This window comes from Catharus ustulatus, chromosome 1 (genome assembly GCF_009819885.2).
Source record: "Catharus ustulatus isolate bCatUst1 chromosome 1, bCatUst1.pri.v2, whole genome shotgun sequence".
NCBI classification, from domain to species: domain Eukaryota; kingdom Metazoa; phylum Chordata; class Aves; order Passeriformes; family Turdidae; genus Catharus; species Catharus ustulatus.
The window spans coordinates 18,393,537-18,415,493 of NC_046221.1; the positions used below are offsets into that span (position 1 = coordinate 18,393,537).

At 37.8% G+C, this 21,957-nt stretch overlaps 1 protein-coding gene across 6 annotated transcripts in view; it reads right to left on the minus strand.

Moving 5' to 3' along the window:
• Positions 1-67: 67 nt before the first annotated feature.
• ARMC3 (armadillo repeat containing 3) overlaps positions 68-21,957 on the minus strand; it is a 62,059-nt gene continuing 40,169 nt past the window's right edge. For 5 of the 6 annotated variants that reach the window (XM_033064050.1, XM_033064039.1, XM_033064019.1 and 2 more), the window contains 8 exons: positions 19,867-20,116; positions 18,581-18,717; positions 15,714-15,882; positions 14,744-14,844; positions 11,143-11,211; positions 5,844-6,041; positions 3,343-3,505; positions 68-1,871 (listed from right to left, as the gene is read on the minus strand). In XM_033064050.1, the coding sequence (XP_032919941.1) occupies positions 1,671-1,871; positions 3,343-3,505; positions 5,844-6,041; positions 11,143-11,211; positions 14,744-14,844; positions 15,714-15,882; positions 18,581-18,717; positions 19,867-20,116 (1,288 nt within the window). In that variant the 3' untranslated portion in view covers positions 68-1,670. The remainder of the gene's footprint in view (positions 1,872-3,342; positions 3,506-5,843; positions 6,042-11,142; positions 11,212-14,743; positions 14,845-15,713; positions 15,883-18,580; positions 18,718-19,866; positions 20,117-21,957) is intronic. The other variant, XM_033064031.1, reaches the window with a different exon arrangement.

Consider the following 21,957-nt stretch of genomic DNA (forward strand, 5'->3'; position numbering starts at 1 on the left):
AAAGTGAGATTATATGTCTAGAAATTTCCCAATTTTTATTTTGAAAAAGTGCATTTTGCCTATTTTTTATATCGATTTTTATTAGAAACAACAGAAATTGCTTTCTTTTCAAGACCTCCTCAAACACAATAAGTCATAGTTTAACATTATGGTTCCAATACAAAATAATGAAATTCCAATGTAAGAAAACTATACAAAATGATAGCTAGCAGGAAATTAATTCTTATTTTACTTAAATTTACTGGACTTTCAAAGTTGTGGGTTTCTATACCCAATCATACCTGTCAATGAGAGCATATGTCTTTCCATCAGTCTCCTACCTGCTACATAGCAATGATAAGAAACACATCCTCACCCTTCTCTCAGTTCTGCCAGTACATCCTGCATTTTGTTTCCAGATTTCTTTTTCATTCTGTTGTCTAGAGGACTGCTGAACATAAGGTAAAAAAAAAATGAACATGAGGCTATATAAGCGAATTTACAACACAAAGATAAAATGTTCCCCTAAGGGCTACCAGGAAATCATGCTGCATGTCAGAGGAGGAAGGAGAGGGAGTGGTGGGATCATGCTCATGAGCAGTAATGAATACAACAGATACAAACCTTCTCCTCAACCCAAAGCAGTCAAGGCAAGTGACTGTGTTTATACAAACATTAAAAATGCTAAAAGAACACAGACCCCAAATTTTTCAATCACATTTTTGGTAGGCAGGAAGTAAATGCCTTGTTGTAGGTGTTCTGGTCTGCTGAAATTCAGTTCTGTACAACAGAACTGCCTGCACCGGCCTAACTGCTGTACAGTGCATTCTCTCAGTTTTCCACAGTAAACTCAATTGATAGTGGTGCTCTCTGAAATACTCCAGTACATTCCTGACAGTTTCACCAGGAAGTGTTTACCAGAGTCCTCTAGCCAGTATTTCACCTCTCTTAAAAGCACCGCCGCTCTTCAGCAACATCACGTTACCCAAGGCTGCAAGAAATTCAAATTCCCTGATCTCAAACCGCTGCCTTCTCAGAGTCCATTTTATCTTCAAGTCAAAAATAAAAAACTTGAACAGATCACAAGCACTAACTTAGCAATTATGTGTCTTTCCTGTGCCAAACAGTATTTACTTTCATCCAGAGTATTCTATTATCTGTAAATATTAACTCTGCCAAGTTTTAAGAAATACAAATGGGATTTTTTTTCCCATTTATAGAGGCTGAAAGGATACTGTTATTGTAGTTCTAGTTCTCAGTTCTTGGGTTATTTCACACAAAAATGGTCCAGTTGTTTTTAGATGTCTTGTTATTTCATCAGATATATTCACATTTATTGCTTATGGACATGAAATTCCTATAAATGTGCATGGGATTAGAAGGAAATATTTAAAAAAAAAAAGAATATGCTGTTTTGGAATTTAACCTATTTAATAAGCATTGTAATGTTAGCACACACCAAATATTAATGATTACCAAATTTTAACCTGCAGTTTTGCAATGTAGTCTTAAAATAGTACAAAAAATTAACATAATTTCTAAGCACTGAAGCTAGATACCAAAATCACATTTAATTAAACCTTATAGATAGACCTTTTTTTGATAGTTGGATATGAACCTCCCCATGTTTCATAAATACAGCACTGCAAACATATTTGAAGTATTTATTTTGGTGAAATTCATCGAGGTGATTAAATATATTTGTATTGATCAGCCTTTGCACTTCCTTGTTTCAGCAAACGGCCTGGTTCAAACATTACATCTACAACATACTCTTGAGGAGGAAGCAGAAGCCCTTTGGGAGAGCGTTCAACCAATTTAACTTCATTCCAAGCTCTGTTATACATGCCACGAACTAAAGTACAGCCAATGCCATTTCTGTCTGCTAACACCTGAAACAGAAAGAAAAAGTAGTAAATTGCAGTTCATTCACGTAGCTTCCGTGATACACAGCAATGCCTAGTCATGTTTAAAAATAAAACAAACACCTGAAAGGCCTAGAGCTTTCTTGAAACTTTATGAATTTCTTAAGTGTTCCAAACTTCAAACCTTTCATGTTGGTTTCGTGTAGAAAATGTAGGCTTTTATATGCTATTTCTTGCATATCCTATGCACAACATGAAAAACATTAATTTTACCTCTTTTCAAACACTGATACATTTGTTTATCAGCTAGTCCTTTAGATCTCAAATGAAGTGCAACACCCACAGTACCCAGCAATGTTTTTTTTCTATTTGGGAGACTTACTTCTGAGTAACATTTTGAAGTCTATTCAAGCAATGAGGTGTAGGCACACTGCACACATACAGCTAGTATGAAATATTAAGTGTAAAAATGTAACATTTTTATCAGTGTAAGTTTAGGACTGTTGATTCACTCCAAAGCACACTCCTTGCTTTTCAGCCCTGGAAATGTGGGAAGCAATGAAATGCGAGGCAAGTGTCTGCTAGATGAAACACCTGCCTTTTCTCTGGGCTGCACTATCACAGACAGACCTATAATGATTTCCAGCTATCAAACTGCTTTTTCAACACACATGTCCTGCGAAGGAATGAAATCCTGGAAGATTTTTAACTCGCTACAAATGGACACGGATATCCATTGCTTAGAGTGCTGTGCTTTTAAGAGAGAGGACCTGTCCCTAAAAATGTTTCTTAGGACAGTGGACAATAATTAATTCACGCCCTCAGAATGTCATAAAGTAAGTTGGAAACTTTCTCTCCCTATGGACACCATAAATTTACAGTCTTACTCCTTCTCCTGTGTACTCTTTCCTAGGCCCTTCCTGCTTAATGTGCTAGGCCCTTGTTTCTCTGTTTCCATTCAAGAAAAGAGAAAAATCCAGCCAAGGAAAAAGGATGGGACAGATAACCAGGCTGCACCAGTACATCTTCATATGAAAAAAGAAGAAATAAAATTTCCCTGTTTCTTCTAAGAAACTAGAACATAGAAGCTATTATATACTATCACAGAATACTGCATAGATACAAAATAAAAATTGTCCCAACAAGTTTACTTTTGCAGCATGGAAAATGAAAGAAGCTGCATAATTCAATATTTTACAGTTTACAGAAAATGTAAAATGTTTTGACTCCAAATCAAATACTTTGGCTTTTTGCCGTTAATCAAGTATTCTGCTGATATCACTTAAGACAATTTAATGACAACCAGAATCTTTACAGAAAGAAGCGATGCTGGCTTCCATTCACTGGGAAATCAATTTTACTGTTGAAAAATTATGGAACTGTATACAAAAGATTTTACATGAATATAAATACTGTATCATACTGATGCAAATATACCTTAGCTTAGATTATCCATTTAACAACAACATGTTATGTTGAAAAATAAATTATAACGTACCTTGAAAAGTAAAGCTCTGTGATAGAATGAGCCTCTCTTGATTTTCCCGATAGGCACAATGTTGCTTTTCAGTCCAAATTCTATTTTACTCATGTCAAGTTCCCACCAGAAGTTATGTAGTTCCTCTCTTTCGATAGGGCCACCCATCTTGTCTGCAACAAACCTGTTCCAAATGCATACTCAGATCAATTATATCTATAATTCCTCTTGCATTTATCGCTAAAATGTAGCACAATGAAATATATACAAGCAAGAAGTGAATGACCTTTAAGCCTGCAATACTTTTTCTACGTTTGCTTAATTATTTTTTTTAATTTAGTAATTGGCATTTTAAATATGCTTACTGATAAATACAGATAACCACAACTCAGGTCATTCATATTTATCACAGATCTAAACCAAGGTGCAAAAGTAGAGATTCTGGAGAGGTGTAGTATAGGCACAAAGTCCTCAGAAAATGTCATCAATAACAGTGTAATTACTGAGCAGCTGATGTTCATGTTTACAGGTTATAGATTCAGTGAGTTACATATTACAGTCCCCAGACCTATCATTTGTTTGAAATAATAATAAAGCATGGGAATATGTATGACAAAAATAAAGCCATAGGTAATGATCCCAACATAGGAAAGCAACTGTATTCATTGAAGGTACTTATCTTCTACATGTGCTTGCTTATATTGAAGCCAGTATTTGGGGGTGAGCAGTATTTATCCATTAAAACAAATGGCTCAGAAACAGAAACGGAAATAGGTCAGACCTCACCGTCAGCGCAAGCTCTGCCAAAAGCATGTCTTTTTGGGGACTGTGCACACACAGGACCAAACCCTGGTTTGTGAGTCTCCCCATTCACACACACCTTCATCTTCCACAGGCACAAGGGTCATTGAGGTCTCTCACTCTGGATAAGATATTGCAGAGCTGAGATGAAAATCACAAGCCATTGCTTCAGACAGGGAGCTAAAACCTGCATCCCCTCCTCTTGCAGAAGCAGTGAACGTGTCCCTCTGCCCAGTGTAAGCAAGGCAACCTTCAAGGCCTCGCTTTTCAAAATTTAGAGTCGAGGAAGCATTGTTTGCAACAGCATGGGCACAGGGAGCTCTCACCAAGCATGTCAGTCTTGAAGCTGGGAATTACTGGGTGAAGCTGAGAATGTGTGGGGCTTGACGCAGCCGCTTGTGCTGTGTGTGCCAGCCCTCATTAAAGAGAGCAATGCTGCCCTTGCCAATGTGCTCACCACCACACAAAGGTGTGCTGTGTTTGTTCTGAAGGAGACATCCTGCATTCTTGATGTCCCCTCATCTAGCCTGACTCCCTCCCCAATGAGGAACTCTAGCCAGGCTGCCAGGCTGCTGAGAGATGCTGGAGCTGCCTTTTTCCCCACCCCCTATTCAAAAAATACTATTCAGGCAGCCACCTAAAATGGAACACAGACAAAAAAGCCCCCACAGAAAAAACATTCTACTTTAATTTCCCATGATTGTTTCACTGGGTTGGGTGTCTGCTAGTATTTCACTGGTGTGTTAGAAGAGTGGATTTAAAAGAGAATTTTATGGATTCCACCTTGAGGAAGGCAGCATGATTTATACACAGCTGGATAGTAAAGGATGTATATCTGTCCTGTCAAATTCTGCAATCAATGGAAAATTCATTCCTCACATCACATTAGATGACTTCATTAAAAATGAGAGTTAGTAAAAGTAACAAATTTTGTGAGATTAAGTGGGATATGACACCAAACTCTCCAGATTCAGGAGGCAGCCTGGAAACTGCCTAGATATAAAGGTGGAGAAGTTGAAAACAGACACACCGCTTAGAGTGATGGGTGCCCAGGCTGAGTAGTCAGTGTAACTAATGAATCACACATTAATACCAACCAATCACCATTGATACTATTGCAATATTCTGGCACTATTAAATCATCAGGATATTAATTACAAGAGCACTTAAAAACTATGTTAGAAAACTTGTCTTATGCTTTTGGCCCTATAGGAAACAAAACACAACAGAGTTGCTGTCCCAAGGGATTACAAAACCAAGTAGGCAGGAAAGATGGTAGGAGAAAAAACAGACAGGATACATGTAACTTGCAACCATCTTGACTATTAGATTACGTTCTAATGATGCTTTTAGGCTGTCCAAAACCTGGGTCACTGGGGTTCCTAGATGATGTAGATGCTATATGCTGATGTGTTCACTGGAAAGAACCAGTACAGTTGTATAAATGTGAGAAAGAACATGAAATTATCTATAAGTATATTTTTAAAATGAGAAATTGATAGCCTTTTGTTGCAAGTGGTACTTTTTAAAAAATATGTTAAATTAATTGCAACAAAAACAGAAACTAGAAGCTTAAAATCTAAATATGTCAACATTCTGGGCCAAAGCTGATTTGGACTCCACTTAAGCATGAGAAAATAACTATTCTGAAAAAGTTGACCTTGGATAAGAAAACAGTTATTTTACCAATTCAGCTTATGGAAATACAATTTGGTACTCACTGTGCAAGAGCCACAACTTGTTCTCGGGTAGTAGTTAGTGGTAGAATTATTTTGGAAGCATCATTAATGTAATCCATTAAAATGAAATCAGGTGGTGGTACCCATTGTGAATTTTCTATATTTATTTCCTCCTCAACTGGAGTTGCAACTGGGGTAACTTCTTTTGGTTTTTCCTCCTCTTTTTTCCCCTTCCCTTTTCTTACATAGAAAAAAAAAAAGTTATACAGTTATCTAGAATACTGTAATCTTTAAAGATCAAATTCAAATACATTAGTTCTCCAACAGGACATTTAGACAAATTGACTAGGGAGAGGTGGAAGGTAGGAGACATCTTTTCCCTTGATAACAAATATCCAAAATCTAAAAAGCTGTAGAGAACACTTACGGAACATGACCTGAGGAGGTGGTTAGGAACAAATGCCACTAGCTCCATATTTACATTGTTGTCAATTCTCATTTTAGTTTTAGTTAACGGCTCTGATATGCCTTTGCCATGTATGGATTATATAGAGGAGAAGACACTTACTATATAAATATAGGGCATGTTTTTAGTTATGGTTTAGTTCTGTATGGATTTGAACTAAAAATCATTAACTCCAGTGAGTTTTTACTTGATAAAAATCTGGTCTTGAAATAAAAGAAAAAGTGGTATCAAAAGCACAGCTGAAATCTTGACAGGACATTCCAAAAGACAGCCTCTGTACTTGCAAGTTCAGGTACTTCAAGCATTATGCAAACTACAGCATGGTTTGTCAGAGAAAGATTTTACAAGTCTGTGTTTTTGCTGACTCTTTCATTGCACATGCTTCATATTTTACTAATGTTCAGGATCTGAAAAGTGACTATGATCCTATACAGGCATCTTAAGCACCCAGCAGAAGTATAAATGAAATGGCTGTTCTGCTTAAATGAAATACTGTGCATTTCACAAGTTATGCAGCAACTATAAAATCAGTATCTTTTATTTGTGGGAACACATGAAACTGTATTTTGTAAGTATTATGTCTTTTATCAGCATAGATCCTGAAAATTTTTACTGTGAAATACAAGAAAACTTCTTTCCTTCATTTAACAGCTTTGGCATATTTTTAAAAAAATCTATAATACTTCTGGTGATCTTGGAAGGAAAAAGAAGAAAAGAAATAAAGGACCACTAGAGGACTATGGCTCCAGGACATGCTATCATTACTGCATGCTCTTCAAATTATTCTTAAAATTTATACTATGAATAGCACTCTTAAGATGGAAGGCATTGAACAAAGCAAAAGGGCATACACCATTATCAGTAGCTGAATTCAAGCAATTTGTCTTCAGAATACTTTGCAAACTTTTCTTTAATCTATTGAGATTTACCATATCCACAAAAAGCCCTTTTCATAGGTGTCACAAAGCACATTATTTTAGAAGGATAACCAATTAAGATTTAATCTTAAAATTATAGAAAATTCACCACCCTCTTAAATAAACTGTTCTGGTTATTAATTACACTTACACTTGGAAAAAAGCAGACAAACAGTTTTCTTTATCTAATTTGACTCTATCTAACTACAGCCAGAGAACCTTATAATGCTAGATTAAATAGCTATCTACTTATCCATTTATTCATTCATACATTATGGTTAAAACACCGTGTTTAAAAAATCCTGAATTATTCCCAACTCTCTGGTGTCCAGTTTAGGAGGTTTTCAAAAGAACATTTATAAATGCTATACTTCTTGTTTCTTCACCATTTGCCCTTTCCCCCCTTCTTCCCCTTCTATCCTGTCAGTACTTTATTTTCTCTATGAGAAGTGCACCATTAAATTACAGTGCTATGGGAGAATTTGCTTCCTATTCCTACCTATTCAAACAACTCTAGAGTCACACTTATTCTCCTCCTTTCAAATTTCAAGAACAAAATATCTGAGAGAGGTGGGTTTGAACAGTGATTTGTCTGGGGTTTTGCTGCTGCTTATTTCTCTCAGGTATGACTATGTTCCATTCCATGGTGGAAGAGCTGATTTAAGGTTATCTTCCACACTTGTCTCTACCTTACTCCTCAACTCTTCAGTTCATCATATCTGTCTAATCCTTATCTCATAAGAACCTGAGGAGCTGCTGTCTTACACCTCAGTGCTATAAAATAACTGGTAACCACTACAGGAGACTTCTACTGTCTTTTTTCCTGCCCTATTTTTTAAATCCCCGTTTTCTTGCCAGCGGGAATTGTGACATCAGAAAAAAATCACTCTCATTTCTCAGAGCTGTCTTCCTAGTTGTGAGACTACTTGCTGTGAAAGCAGAGTATTGCAAAGGAGAGCTCAAGGCACTTTAATAATCTCCAAACTGTTTCTGATTCTTTGGAACTTTAGTACAAGAGTCCAGCAGGTCACCAGAGCATCAGTTGGAGGAAGAAGGCAGCCAAGAGTCTACCATCAAAAAGCAGCCATGACACCTATTTTCTTTCCCATTTTGCATAGCTTAAATGCCCTCATTTTCTTTATATAAGGAACAAATGAACATTGGGAAGTATTTTCTTAAATGCAGTATTGAAACATAGGATGGAATAAGCACACATTTATTAGTCTGCATTAAATACAGTGCTTTAGCCCAGTCAATGTGCATATCAGATACGAAACTGAGTGATTAAAAATGTTGCTGTCAATGAAAATATATGTCAAACTAGGCACATTCTCACATCTAATTCAGACATTTCCAGCAGACAATTACAACTGCCCTTTCTCTTGGCCTTCAACTATGGTTTATATAAAGTAGTATCACTTTTTCAAAACAATGGCTTTAAACAATGTTCAGTAGTACTTTGCAAAATAATGATGAACAGAAACATATGATCAAAGGAAAAAATTTTCAGGAAAAAGTCTAAGCATGTTTGAAACTTGGAGTCAGCTACTGACCTTCAAGTAACTCCCATATATCTCACAAATTAATAATAATAATGATGTATGAATTATGGATTCAAAATGAATGACAATGGGGTTATAAATCATACAACTTGATCATGACATTCAAAAGCAATTATTTCATACTTGAAGAAAGGAGTCCTTGTACCCTGCAAGGTTTACTATGGGGAATTGAGGCAGGTATTTGTTTTTTTCCTAAAGAATTTTTTTGCTTTTCAAAAGAGTTATGGTTGCAAACAGAGCAGTCATTTACACTGTAATTGACATAAATTACATGAAAAAGCAACTATCCAAGTGTATCCCCATCACACACTGTAATAAACAAATATATTATCTTGTCAGAACAGGTCTCCCTGATCTTGAGACTATACAAAATGGCTTATGACTCTAGAGCATCTTCCAAGGTGAAGGAACTCCCCACTGAAACAGAGAAAACATAGCTGGGGCTCAGTATCTCCCCTTGCCTCTACTCCCTTTGAGTAAAGGCACAGGCACAGTGGGTCATGAGCAGGGCTCGCGGGCAGCAGAGGACTTGCAAGGGAGCAGAAGCTGGGACAGGCCTCCTAAGGCACTCAAGCTGCTGTATCTACTCTGGTGCATCCTGAAACAGGGACCTTGCACAATGCAATTCATACAATCCATTTCAGGTATCTACTATCAAATGATTTAAACAGAATTTCAGGAGTGCTTACAGACCAAAAAACTAGTCAAATGGAAACGTCTGCCTTGTAAGTCATTAACTTTTGGATAGACTAGTCTGACACTGATTTAAGTCTAAACCTCAAAAATTCAGTCAGTAGCTACATCTGTCAATAATTTGCATGTCTGTTCTAAACAAGCTGATATAATTCAAACATATTCAAATATAACTCAAAGTATAATACTTTAAGACTTTTTCTCTAGTGCTCCTTTTGCTGAGTGAACACCATTGTTAGGTAACTTCTGGTTTTGCTCTAGTGGAGATACCACTCAACTATTGAGATCAAAAGCAGGTTTTAGTTTTATCTCTATTTTTTCATTGCACATTTAATTTCTCAAGTGCAGATAGAGAAATATACAAGCATTATCTCTGTCAATAAAACACAGTAGAATATCACAGTTCATGAATGAGCTCCAAAATAAAAACTGGAAACATAGTACATCAGCTCCTACAACAGACACACCATTTCTCCTTTTTCTTCCCAACCCTGCAGCACTTAGCATTTTGTAATGTCCATCACTGACTACAACTCATAATCCTCAGCCATTGCCAAGGCTCCCTTTACCACAAAGAAAGGAAAATTAAGAAGGCAGGATTGGGACCCACAGAAGCCAGCATGATAAATGGTCAGCTCATTAAGTTAGCTAACAGAAAAGCCAAGGACAGTCGCAGGTTGTATCACATCCCTATCAAGGACTAGAGAACATTCCATTGATGGCAAGGAGGCTCGATTTGGACTGTGGATTCCCCTGGAATCAGGCATGTACACCTGCCTTCTCCAGAAGGCACTCACTGTTGTGATCATGATTGTGCTGCTGTTTTACAGGAAGGACAGTTGGGACATCATGGCCCAGTTTCCTTCCACAGGAACAAACTACAGGTTAAGTATTTTATATTAGATGAGGACTAGAAGCCTGGTCTTGGTGAGAATAAGGAGAGTTAAGTAACTGAACAGCTCAAGTAAAAAGCCCTGTTCACTACACCTCATCATTAGTGATCAGCTACAACAAACCACTAAGAGACTGCTAAACCCCAAATATCTTGTGGTCAGCTATCTGCAGGTGTGAGGGACAGACTCAAATTCTCTTTTTGTAAGAGAAGGAAACTAATTTTCCACTACTAGAGTAGAAGTGCTGATCTACTTAGTGTGAAGAGACAGACTGCAGCACTGTACCTAGTGTATGGTATGAATCAGGACAAGTGCTGCAAGTGAAGCATTTTTAGGCTAGTTGCCTAAAAATCAGGAGAGTTCTGAGCACACCTTTCTCAGCTTTTAGTCATCTGTCAACTGTGCTAGAAGAGATTTAATCTAGAAATACGGAGGCATATAGGCAGTGTAGGAACATTTCATGGGTTTAGGTTCTAAACTGAGAAAGAACTTCTAGTGTAATTTCCCTGTGTCTTGGTTGTCAAGTTGTAAAATAACAGTATTTCACTGCTTCCAAGAGATAATGAAGAAAAAAAAGCAAATAAGTGTGAGCTGTTCAAATACTGCATGGGAAGAGAGGACAAATAATCACTAAGATAGACAAAGGAATATTACTGCAAACAGGAGGTGAAAGAAAATCTCCAAAACCATCTAACATGGTGTTTAGGTATTTGTACTCCATTCAGAAACTGTCACTATTTTCTCAGACTTCTATTTCTAGTTTTAGAGGAACAACAGAACATTGGCAATTAGTAAATCTGAGACTCATACCTTATTTTTTCTTTGCTGCTTACTCTTGAAACAGGCACTGATTCATCTTGTACCTTCTCTTCTACAACACTGAAACAGAGTAAGATGGTTTTGCATGTTATTTGCAGAGTTAATATTTGCATGTGAAGCTATGAAATGGAATTTGGATTTTAAAGGATAATAAACATATTCATAGGTGGTAAAAAAGTGAAAGAAATAACATAACTACTAAAAAACCAGACATTAATTCAGGGATCAAAAATGAAGTATGGAGTCATAGAATGACAGAATATGCTGAGTTGGAAGCAACTCATCAAGATCCTCATATCCAACTCCTGGCACAGAACCATCCCCAACAGTCATGTCATGTGCCTGAGAGTATTGTCCAAATCCTTCTTGAACTCTTTCAGGTGCTGTGACCACTTCCCTGGGCAGGTGTTCCAGTGCTCAACCACTCTCTGGGGGAAGAAACTTTTTCTAATATCCAACCTAAACCTTCCCTCAGGCCATTCTCTCAGGTTGTGTCACCACAGAGAAGAGAGCAGTGCCTGACCCTCATGAGGAAGTTGAAGATTGCCATGAGCTCTCCCCTCAGTCTCCTCTTCTCCAGGCTGAACAGACCAGGAGACTTCAGCTGCTCCTCACACAGCTTCCCCTCAAGTCCCTTCACCATCCTCATGGCTCTCCTTTAATGCTAACAGTTTAATATTTTTCTTAGGTCTGAAGTCACTCCAATCACTGTAACCCTTTGTGCCTGACCATGAGCCAGCTGCTCTCCCATCACATGATGTGTTTATCCAGCTGTGGGCTGGACATCTTGTGCAGAAGGACACTGTGAGAGACAGCACTGAAAGCTTTACTGAAATCCAAAAATCTCATTACATCCACTGGCTCCCCTTGCTCAACCCCATGGTTTACTTCATCATGAAAGGAAATCAGGTTGGATAAGCAGGATTTTCCTCTCATGAAGCTGTGCTGGTTGTGACCAATGACTGCATTGTCTTTCAGATGTTTTTCAATACATCAGAGAATAATCTTCTCCATAACTTTACAGGCACTGGTGAAGTGAAACTAATAGGCCTGTAGTTTTTGGGATCCTTCTTTATGCACTGCTTGAAAATCAGGACATTCACCAGCTTCCAGTCAGCTGGAATGTCTCTATATTCCCAAGACTGTTCAAAAATCATCTAGGGAGCTTGTGCAATAACATCATCCAGTTCTTTAAGGATTCCTGAAGGAATCTCATCTGTCCCCATAGATGTGTAGGGATCCAGCTGGAGCAGCAGATCCTGCACAATTTCAGGGTTGACTGGGAGCTGATCATTCTCCCAGTTATGGTCCTCAGGCTCAGGGTACCCTTGCTCCATCATCCTTATTGAAGACACAGGCAAAGAATGTGTTAAACACCTCTGCCTTGTCTCTGTCCCTGTTTGTGAGGAGACCATCTTCATCCTGTAACAGGACAATGTTGTTTTTACACTGCCTGTTGCCATTTATAAATTTGAAAAAACTCTTTTTATTGTCTCCCACAGTTCTGGCTGGCTTCAACTCCAGCTGAACTTTGGCCATACAAATTTTGTCCCTACACCAGCCAGCAGCTCTGTGTTTTTCCCATGTCACCTGACCTTGCTTCCACTGGGCATACACCTTTCTTTTTTGCCTTATTTTTAAGAGAAGATTCCTGTTCAACTAAGAGGGCCTTCTGCTGGACTACTGTCATTTGGGAATTGTCTGCTCTTGTGCCCTTAGGAGGTGATGTTTAAAAAGTGATCAACACTGACAGATGCCAACATCTGCAAAAACATGTTCCCAGAGGATCTTACTCACTAATTTCCTGAGCAGGCTGAGGTCTGCTCTCCTCTGATGCAGAGTTGAGGTTTTTGCATTTTTCCTCCTGTTAACAGAGATTTTGAACTCAACTGCTTCATGGTCACTGTGGCCAAGACAGCCACCAATCTCCACTTGCTCACAAGATCCACCTTTGCTGACAAGGAGTAGATCAAGGAGGGCATCTTCCCAAGCCTGTTCCGTAAAGTTGTCATTCAGGTTTTTAGGAATCTTCTGGCCTGTGCTGTACCAGCTCTGTGATGGTCTCAGTTAATTTCTCCCATAAGGACAAGGGCAGTTGGCTTGGAAGAGTCCCTCAGTTCCTCAAAGAACAATTCACCATTGTCTTGCCCAGGAGGTCTGTAGTGGACTCCCATGATGGCATCTGCATTATTTGTTTGTTTGTCCCTTGATTGCACCTTATCCAGAGGCTCTCAACTGTGCCGCTGCCAGCTGTGAGCTCCATACAATCTACCCCTTCTGTTCCATACAGTGCCACCCCTCCACCTCTCCTGCTGTGCCTGTCCCTCCTGAAGAGCCTGTAACCATCCAACAGGGCACTCCAGGCACAGGATTCATCCCACCAGGTTTCACTGATGCCAGTGATGTCAAATCCCTGTGCCTGGGCCAAAGCCTGGATTCCCCTTGTTTGTTCCTTGTGCTGGGTGCATTAGTGTAGAAACATTTAGGGTATGGTACATTGTAGTCAACACTTCCTGAGGCGACTGAGGGATCCCAGTAGTGCTCCTTTCCTCAAGTTTTGACACACCATCCCATTACTCCATCACTGGCCAGCCTGGCTTTGTCCCTTTCCCTCTTCCAGGCTGGTTTAAAGCTCTGCCAATGAGCCCTGCCAGGTCCTGTGCTAGAGCTCTTTTTTCCTTCTGAGATTGGTGAATGCCTAACAATGTACACAAAAGTAACTGGGGAGTAAGGCTCCTGCCAAAGTGCAAAACCAAGAAGCTGTATCAAAGTCAAAGAATGAAGACCAGATAGTTAAAGACAGCTCTAGGGATCAACAAAGAGCATGGAAGTCTAATTTGTCATAGATATTCCCAGACATCTTTATGGTGTCATATACAAGCTTAAAAGGGAAGCTAATGACACTGTAACCCAAATATGTGATGTGTTGACAGAGATGAAATTTTTGGACTCGCAAAATATTGGTAGAGTGATCTTTGATCTGTGAGACTGTTTACAGGAAATGGCTCCCAGTTAAACAAGCCCAATACCAACTTCCTGCATTCAAATCTTAGAAGATTTGTTAGGCTGGCTTCAACTTAAACATAGAAGAAATGGACACAGGTTCTTTATCAAGCCTGAGAGCTTAATGCTTGGCTTTGTCCCACCCCTTGGAATGATGTGCTTAGAATTCCATGCATTTGTCTGTACAAGAGGCCCATCAAATCATAGGTTTCATTGACAAATGTTGACATTCAGCTCAGAAAACATAATTATTACAGCAGATGACAAGCTTTGTTATAACTGATAAAACACTGGTTGTCCCATCATCAGGAATTACAGAGTATTAAATGAATGGGTCTTCAAGGCTAAGATAAATAAAGCAACTCAACTGAATAAGCTATTTTCCAAATTCTTATTTTATAAAATATAAACATTTTGCTTCCTAGGACATAAAAGCACCATGCTGGGAATAAAATAGATATCTCTATTTATGTGTGTGTGTGTGTAGATAGATAGATAGATAGATAGATAAAGTTTGTAATGGAAACAGTGAAAACCATTAAAAAGATGAGCTATTACAACAAATGCTAGTAGATCTAACATGACTCACTTTTCTTGGGGTTTAGCATTAATGAAGATTATTGCTCGACGGTCAGTAAGCTCTTGCTTGCTTAGTTCTTCCAAAGACAAAAATTTCTCTCCATGTTTTACCTACAAGAAAATTAGCATAAAATATAGGGTGTTCTGTTCAGTTAAAGATGCAGAGAAAAAAAATGTATTTAAAATACACCTAAACGGTAATTTAAAATTTCCTAATCTTAAACCAAAGACTGTGTAAGAACTTATAAAGCTTTAAAAATATCAGAAATTATTCTCTTCTTAATTTGCATTTTCTTCATCAAGTTTTCTTAGAAAAGATTGTGCATAAATATTTTAGCTTGTAGTTATTGGGTTTGAAGCATTTCAAACACTTCCAGAATGAGGAAATGCTCCTGCTTTACAATCTTCAGAAGGATGGAATTTTCAAAAGTAACCAAGTGCTTTAGGAGCAGGTATTTCACTGATTGTCAGTACGACTGGTATTTCTAATTCATCTGGGTATTTTGAAAAGTCCTTCTCAGATTTAAATTGAGCACAGCACTAATAAGTGATACCAGAGTCAGTCTTTATATACAAACACTTCTTTTGAGACAGAAAGGGTCATGACCGAGGTGAAAATATGAACTCTTTGCTTCCTTATGTAAAAATTAACAAACAAAATGTCCTCAGGTCATACAATGTCAAGTTAGCATTTAGTGCAGGGAAACAGACCAGAAGAACTAAAGTTTGAGAAAGGATCTGGAAAGGTCTGAACAGCTCAGATAGGATTGTGAAGATCACAGCTAGGGAATACCATGAAGATGATTTCATGCATTAAGAAAGATAATCAAAAGAGATCTGTATAACAGCTGTGAAATTTTAGGACAAGAAAACAAAGTCTTTTCTGTAACCAGATTTTGGCTGTTGCTACAGTACTCTTTCTAAATTAAGAGGAAAATTTTACTCTTTCTAAACAGAGTAATTTGTTTAGAATAGCTTACCTGACCGCAATCATAGAATCCATTAGTAATGATATTATTTGATGATAAATATCCCATCAGGCTGTACTTTTGGCAAAGATTGTTATCAAGTAGCTTTTCCAGAGCAGCTTCACTGAACTTATTTTTACGGTTTGTTGACAGATTAATTTCTTCTAGGATGTCTAAAGCACTGATAAATAAAATACAAAGGCTAATTCATCATTAAATACTAAATAAATGTAATTATACAGCTCAGAGTTAGTTTTCAGCATTACCAAGACCAAGACATTCACTTCCAAGGGCCGAACCTGTGCCCTCTGGGACAGCAAGGAGTGGCTGTGCTGCACCAAATTCCTTCTCTAGGGAAGGGAAGCACCATGCAGTGCTCGAAAACAAAAGCAATTCCTTTAGGTTGTTAAATGCTACCTAAAGAAATGCAGACAGGATGCCAAAACGTTTTATCTAGAAGGATCTTATGCACCATAGAGAACTTGGGAGAAAAAAAGATGTAAAAGGAATAATGATCAGAGCCAACCATATGATACAGTCCAGGCAACCTCTCTCCCTCTCTCTCTTTTCAGCGGCAAGGCAATTTGCAGATGCAGTTGTGTATTATGCAATGTGTGAAATCTTCTAGTCTAGGACTGTTACTGTGTGTGAGGGAGCACAGCTGGCAGATATTTGCTAAACATGAACAAGCATGGAAACACAAGGAGTTGTTACCACCAGAATAGCAGGATTTTTGCAGCATGGAAATGGAAACAAATAGCAATGTGGAGACATGGGAGGACAGGAATTACTTTCTTAAGCTTTTTCCTGGTGCTGAAACCCACAAACTGACAACTTTTGACCTGAAAAACTTAGGAAAACCTCACTAAGAAAATAAAGCAAACTGAATCAGGAAAGCATCGCATACTGCAGTTCCAAGACTGTTTAGGGGAAAAAAAATACAAAAACAACAAAAAAAAAAAAAAAAAAAAACCAAAACCAGGGGGAAAAGAGTCTGATGCCTTTTTTGCTTCAGTTTTCATAGAAAGGTTTCAAGCAGATAATATTAACAAGAAGGTAGAAACAGAAGTCTTAAAATGTTTAGGATAAGTTTGAAGAGACAAGGTTAGCAATCCCTGAGGACATTTACCTCATACACTCTATGAATTTGCAAAAGCAACATTGGAACTATTTATAATTGTATTGGAAAATTCTAGGCTACATGGCTGGAGAATGGAGAAGGGCAAAGATACTATCTAGTTTTGAAAAAAACTATGAACAAAGAAATCATAATAGAGATCATTCAATCAAATTTCAGTGTCCAAAAAACACCATATCAAATTATTAAACCAAGTTGGCAAGTAACAAGTGATGAGAAATAGCCATTATGTATTTGACAAAAATCAATCATGAAAAGTCCATCTAATCCTTACTATAATTGGGTAACTGACTTAACACATACGCAGAAGAAGTACATGTGAGATATGAGCTGAATTTGAGATATATTTTGACTTTTCTAAGTCTTTTCACTTATTCCTACTTGGATACTGAAAATCAAGTCACGGAAATATGATCTACATGAAAATAACATGAAGTAGTGCCTGACTAGTTGAAAAACTATGTTTAATGTATTATAATCAATAATATGCTGTCAAACTCAAAGGACTCATACATTAGAGTCCTGCTTCAATACAGTCAGAAAAAGGGATTAAATTACAACAGTGTTATATACAAGATAGAGAAAATAATTACTGAGCTTTATTTGATGGTGGTATGACCTCACCTGAAGTACCTCATCCAGACTGGGAGATGGTACTTCCAAATGGCACAAAAAATTAGAGGAATTCAGAGATATGTGATGAAATGATACAAACAAAACTTGCTTAACATTTTTATTTTGTTATGAAAAAGAAACAGAGAGGGACATGAAAAATGAGAAAATTCAGTGAGTTAACTGCTATAAAAAGTGGTTATTCAGTCTCACAGAAAGCAGGACAACATGATCTGTTTTAAGGGATATTTAAAACTGAGAAACCCCTTCTATGTGTAAGGATATTCCAGGCTGGAACAGGTTACCTCAGAAAGTTGTGAAACTCCTGTAGGATCAGTATTTACCCAAGCCAAAATATGTCACTGTACCTTATTCAGTCTTATACTAAGATAATATCACCTTTGAGGTCCCCTCCTGATCTGAATTTTTGAGAGTCTCAGAAATTCCCTCATAGGTGGATTTAAAGTATCTGTGCAGTCACCAAAGAAGTGCCCAGTAGAGGGAGCAGGGCAATTATGTATATTTTAATTTAACAGTAACTATAAGAGTCGCCTTGTCTGAGCAGTCCCATGACATAATTCTTATAACCTGAAACAGCCTTTGTAATTCAGATACTAATACAGGGAACTGGGAGTTCCTAAGAAAGAAAAAACCAGAGCCACTTTTCCATGACACTTCCACACACCTGCAGTTAGCCATAGCTTGTAAATCAAATCTAGCCTGTGTACAGTAAGTACAATTTACAGTATATTAAAATTAGTCTGAAACCTTTATTTCAGTTTCAAATGTAAAGGGCACTGTAGTCTCTAATATTAATGGATATAAGGTCTCCTCAATATAAAGCCTAAGTCAGTCACAGAAACAATAAATATTTTATAATTCTATATAAAATAATATATCTAATTCTATATAAAAATCTATAATTCTAGTTGTCTCTACAGGCTTGTATTTTGTTAGAAGATTCTGTTCTTTAAAATCAATACCATCTCATCTGCAACATCTGTGGTGCAAAAGTAGATTCAGCTTATCAGAAAGCTTTGTTATTCTGCTATAAATATGTAAATATTGACCTCAATCGAGTTCCTGCATCAAAAATTTCCTTTTGACTTTTGATACTATTTCTACTCACCCTAGCCTGCACAGTTCAACAGCAGTTGGTTCATCACTTCCACAGACTGTAACAGCCCAGCAGGCATTTCTTCTGACTTCTTCATTCTTAGACTGCAGCAATGCAACGAGTAGTTCCAGCCCACCAACATCTCTTAACTATTAAAAAAGTGAAAACATTGCCACTTACGTATTTCATCTCTCCCAGCAAGAACAGCCTGTGAAATCCACCTCCTGAAACATTCAAGTTTTGTAGAAAAGCTACACTGGGCTGAAAAAAAGGTCATTTATGGGGATTCTGTGTTTCTGTGAACTCTGCATAGGCTGGAGCTTTAGAATGGTACAAAGCAGTCATCCCTTCTGGCTCTGCCCTGCTTTTCAGTTATAAGGCTGCGGTGTGGAACCCGAAGAGACTATGCAACCCAAGACTGCCACAGAGAGTTACACAGTTTTTTCTGTGTTCTGGTGCCTCCTAGCAACTAATTTACATCACAATACATTTGAATTTGTATTGTATGTATGACAATCTTATTAACATCCTATTCTCTTGTGTGCTACAGTATCTTTCCTATACATGCTGGAGGAAATATTGCTCATTTGGATTTTTGAAGAGAAAGACATTTTAAGGACACTGAAAGAGGTAGATTAATTATCTATGCCCCTTATTCATGTCCTAATTAATAGCCTTGACCCATGAGAAAACGCCAGCTTATGATTTATGAATGCACATAGCATCATTCTTATTTATGAGAAGAAAATACTATGACCAATTCATAAACAGCAAAGAGTTCAACTTGCTGGATGTCACTGATCAAAGGATTAATTATATTTTGAGTTTTGTCTGAAATACATTTACTCCATGCACATCCAGTATCTCATTAATCAAGGTCAGACATTGCCGTTCAGGCCTTGAAAATAGACAGCATAACACTGAGGGAGAGTAGAGGACTGAAGTACTCATCTTCAAAGTTCAGCTGACAGTTGCAACTGAAAGAAACCTTGATGTTTAATGCTCCTAAATATACAGATCAAGATATAGCCCTGGTGAAAGCTCACTGAAGTCACTGAAAAGCTGCAAAGCATTAATTTGGTGCAAGCAAACACAGTCATGAGAATTTAAGCTAAAGAAAACCCTTTCCAAAATCTCCTAAAAGCTGAGTTAAATTCAGCAGAACAACTATCACAAAAATAAGTAACTACCTAGAAAGCTCAGGACTTCTAGGTCAGACACAACAGATTCCTGGTTAATATAACTCCCACCTCAGATCTACAAACATTATCAATAAGCACAACCTCAAAGAGTTTTACCTCAGCTCGAGCATCAGCATCACAACCAAAGGCAGCCACAGCAAACGCTGCTTTGCTCTGCACTTGGCTGTTGGTTGAGCGCAGTGGCCCCACAAGGGCCCTCATGATACCACAGTTCTGGATACTGACACGGGATGGCTCTTGCAGGGACAGATTTATTAGCACTGCAATGGCATTGGAAATGGCTCCATCTCTCTGGGCGTTCAAGGTGTTCATTAATGGCTGAATCCCTTCAGCCTCAGCAACAACACTAGCAAAATGAAACAGGTGAAAAAATATTTGTTATTTTAAGACCATTTTTTCTTCTTAGTATGCCATTTTTACCAACTAAACTAGTATTACAATTCAAGGTTTGCGTACATACATATGTAGGCATCTGTACATATATAAGTGTGTGTGTAATTTCTATATGACTCACAGTGATAAGTTCAAGAGGCACAACCTCACTGGAGAAACCAAGTCACAAACTTCTGGATTCTTTAACTTACAAGGACATAGATTCTTTCTGAGGTGTCGAACAAGTCAATTAAAACCTGCATCTTTTCAAAGATGCAGAATTTCTGTATCTTTAGTTCCAGGCAAATGCTTCTGCAGCCTAATACCACTTCTCCCCAGAAGCATTCTAGCACTACAAATGAGGATTATACTGAACAGAGTATTCAGATCAGCTAGTCTACAAACAGGAGACCCAGTTTGCATATTCTCAGTGTTATCAGATGATATTGCATCCATGGCTGAAGGGTGCTGCCCCTCAGCAGTGCAGAAATAAATGCTTGTGTGGCCAAGTCCTAAGATAGAAGTGCAAAATAATCTATTATTTTATTGTTATTTCAAATAATATTGGGGAGGATGGTTGGATTTCTTTCTAAGTACAATCTCACAAATTTAGGTTAGAGAACAGTCAAGGAAAAAAAACAGCTGAAGAAGCATTATTAATGAAATAACACCTTTGAGTACCAGACAGCAGAAAATGTAAGGAACTGCACTACTAGAGGACACATAATTTTACTTAAGGCTCATCTGTTAAAAGAAAGTTGGCAATATTGTTAGCAATGGGAATGCACAGATGGCAAGTTGAATTTTCACTGCAACTTCTTTTTATACCCTCTGTTAATACATGTTGTCTACATCAAAACGATAAAAAACTCTTCACAAAAGAGTTTACACTTTTTATAAGTTTCACTAAATTTCTTGTGAACACAGTAATAAAAGAGATCTGTTTATGAAAATCTTTTACTGTAACAGTACCTCATGGAAATTTGACTAATATTTGGATAACTTTCACAAGTTACAAAATAAACCAAGCTTTGAAGTATCACATATAAACAAAATCGCTACAATACCAAAGACTGTTGGCACTGATAAAAAACAAAAAATCCCATGAGGAATGCTGACAGTCCCATTATTAATCAAACAGGACAGAAAATAGAATACATGCCGACCTGAGCCACTAACAATAAAATAATTATTAAAATAATCCCAATACATGGAGACTATGATGTAGGTCTTACGGTGAACTTATCTAGTGCAAGTATCTCCAAATGGTCAGAGAGGGGCATACAGATGCTCCTGAGCATACCTGGAATGAATGAGCAGAGCCTGATGCTGTTTGTTACTCTCATCTCTGCCTCAGGTTCAAGGCAGTGGCAGCTCACACGCAGTGCTGGAGCATGGATCTAACGCTATCTGGCAGTCAGACAACAGTTACTTGTTTGGAAAACCAGGGGAAAAGCAGCAATCCAGGGGCAGAAGGTGCAGCATTAAGATACAGGGTCAGTTTGGTGCTGCCTAATTAACCCTCCTGGAGAACCAGCAGCTTTCATGCAAGAACTTTGGTCTCTATTCAGAAGTAAATCCCATGTTTTCACATGTCCCACACCGTGTCTTCCTTCAAGTAGCTGGATTTGCCTTTGTATGCCCTCCTTCCCCTTTCCTACTTGACCAGATGAAGAAAAGCTGAAAGTTTTATTTGTTGGGTGGTGTTTTTTCTTGTGGTTGTTTTGGTGTTTTTTACTTAGGTAAGGCCACTACACATCTTTGGTTAATATTGTCTTATCTTGCCCATGGAAATTTTATCCAAATTTTCAGCTT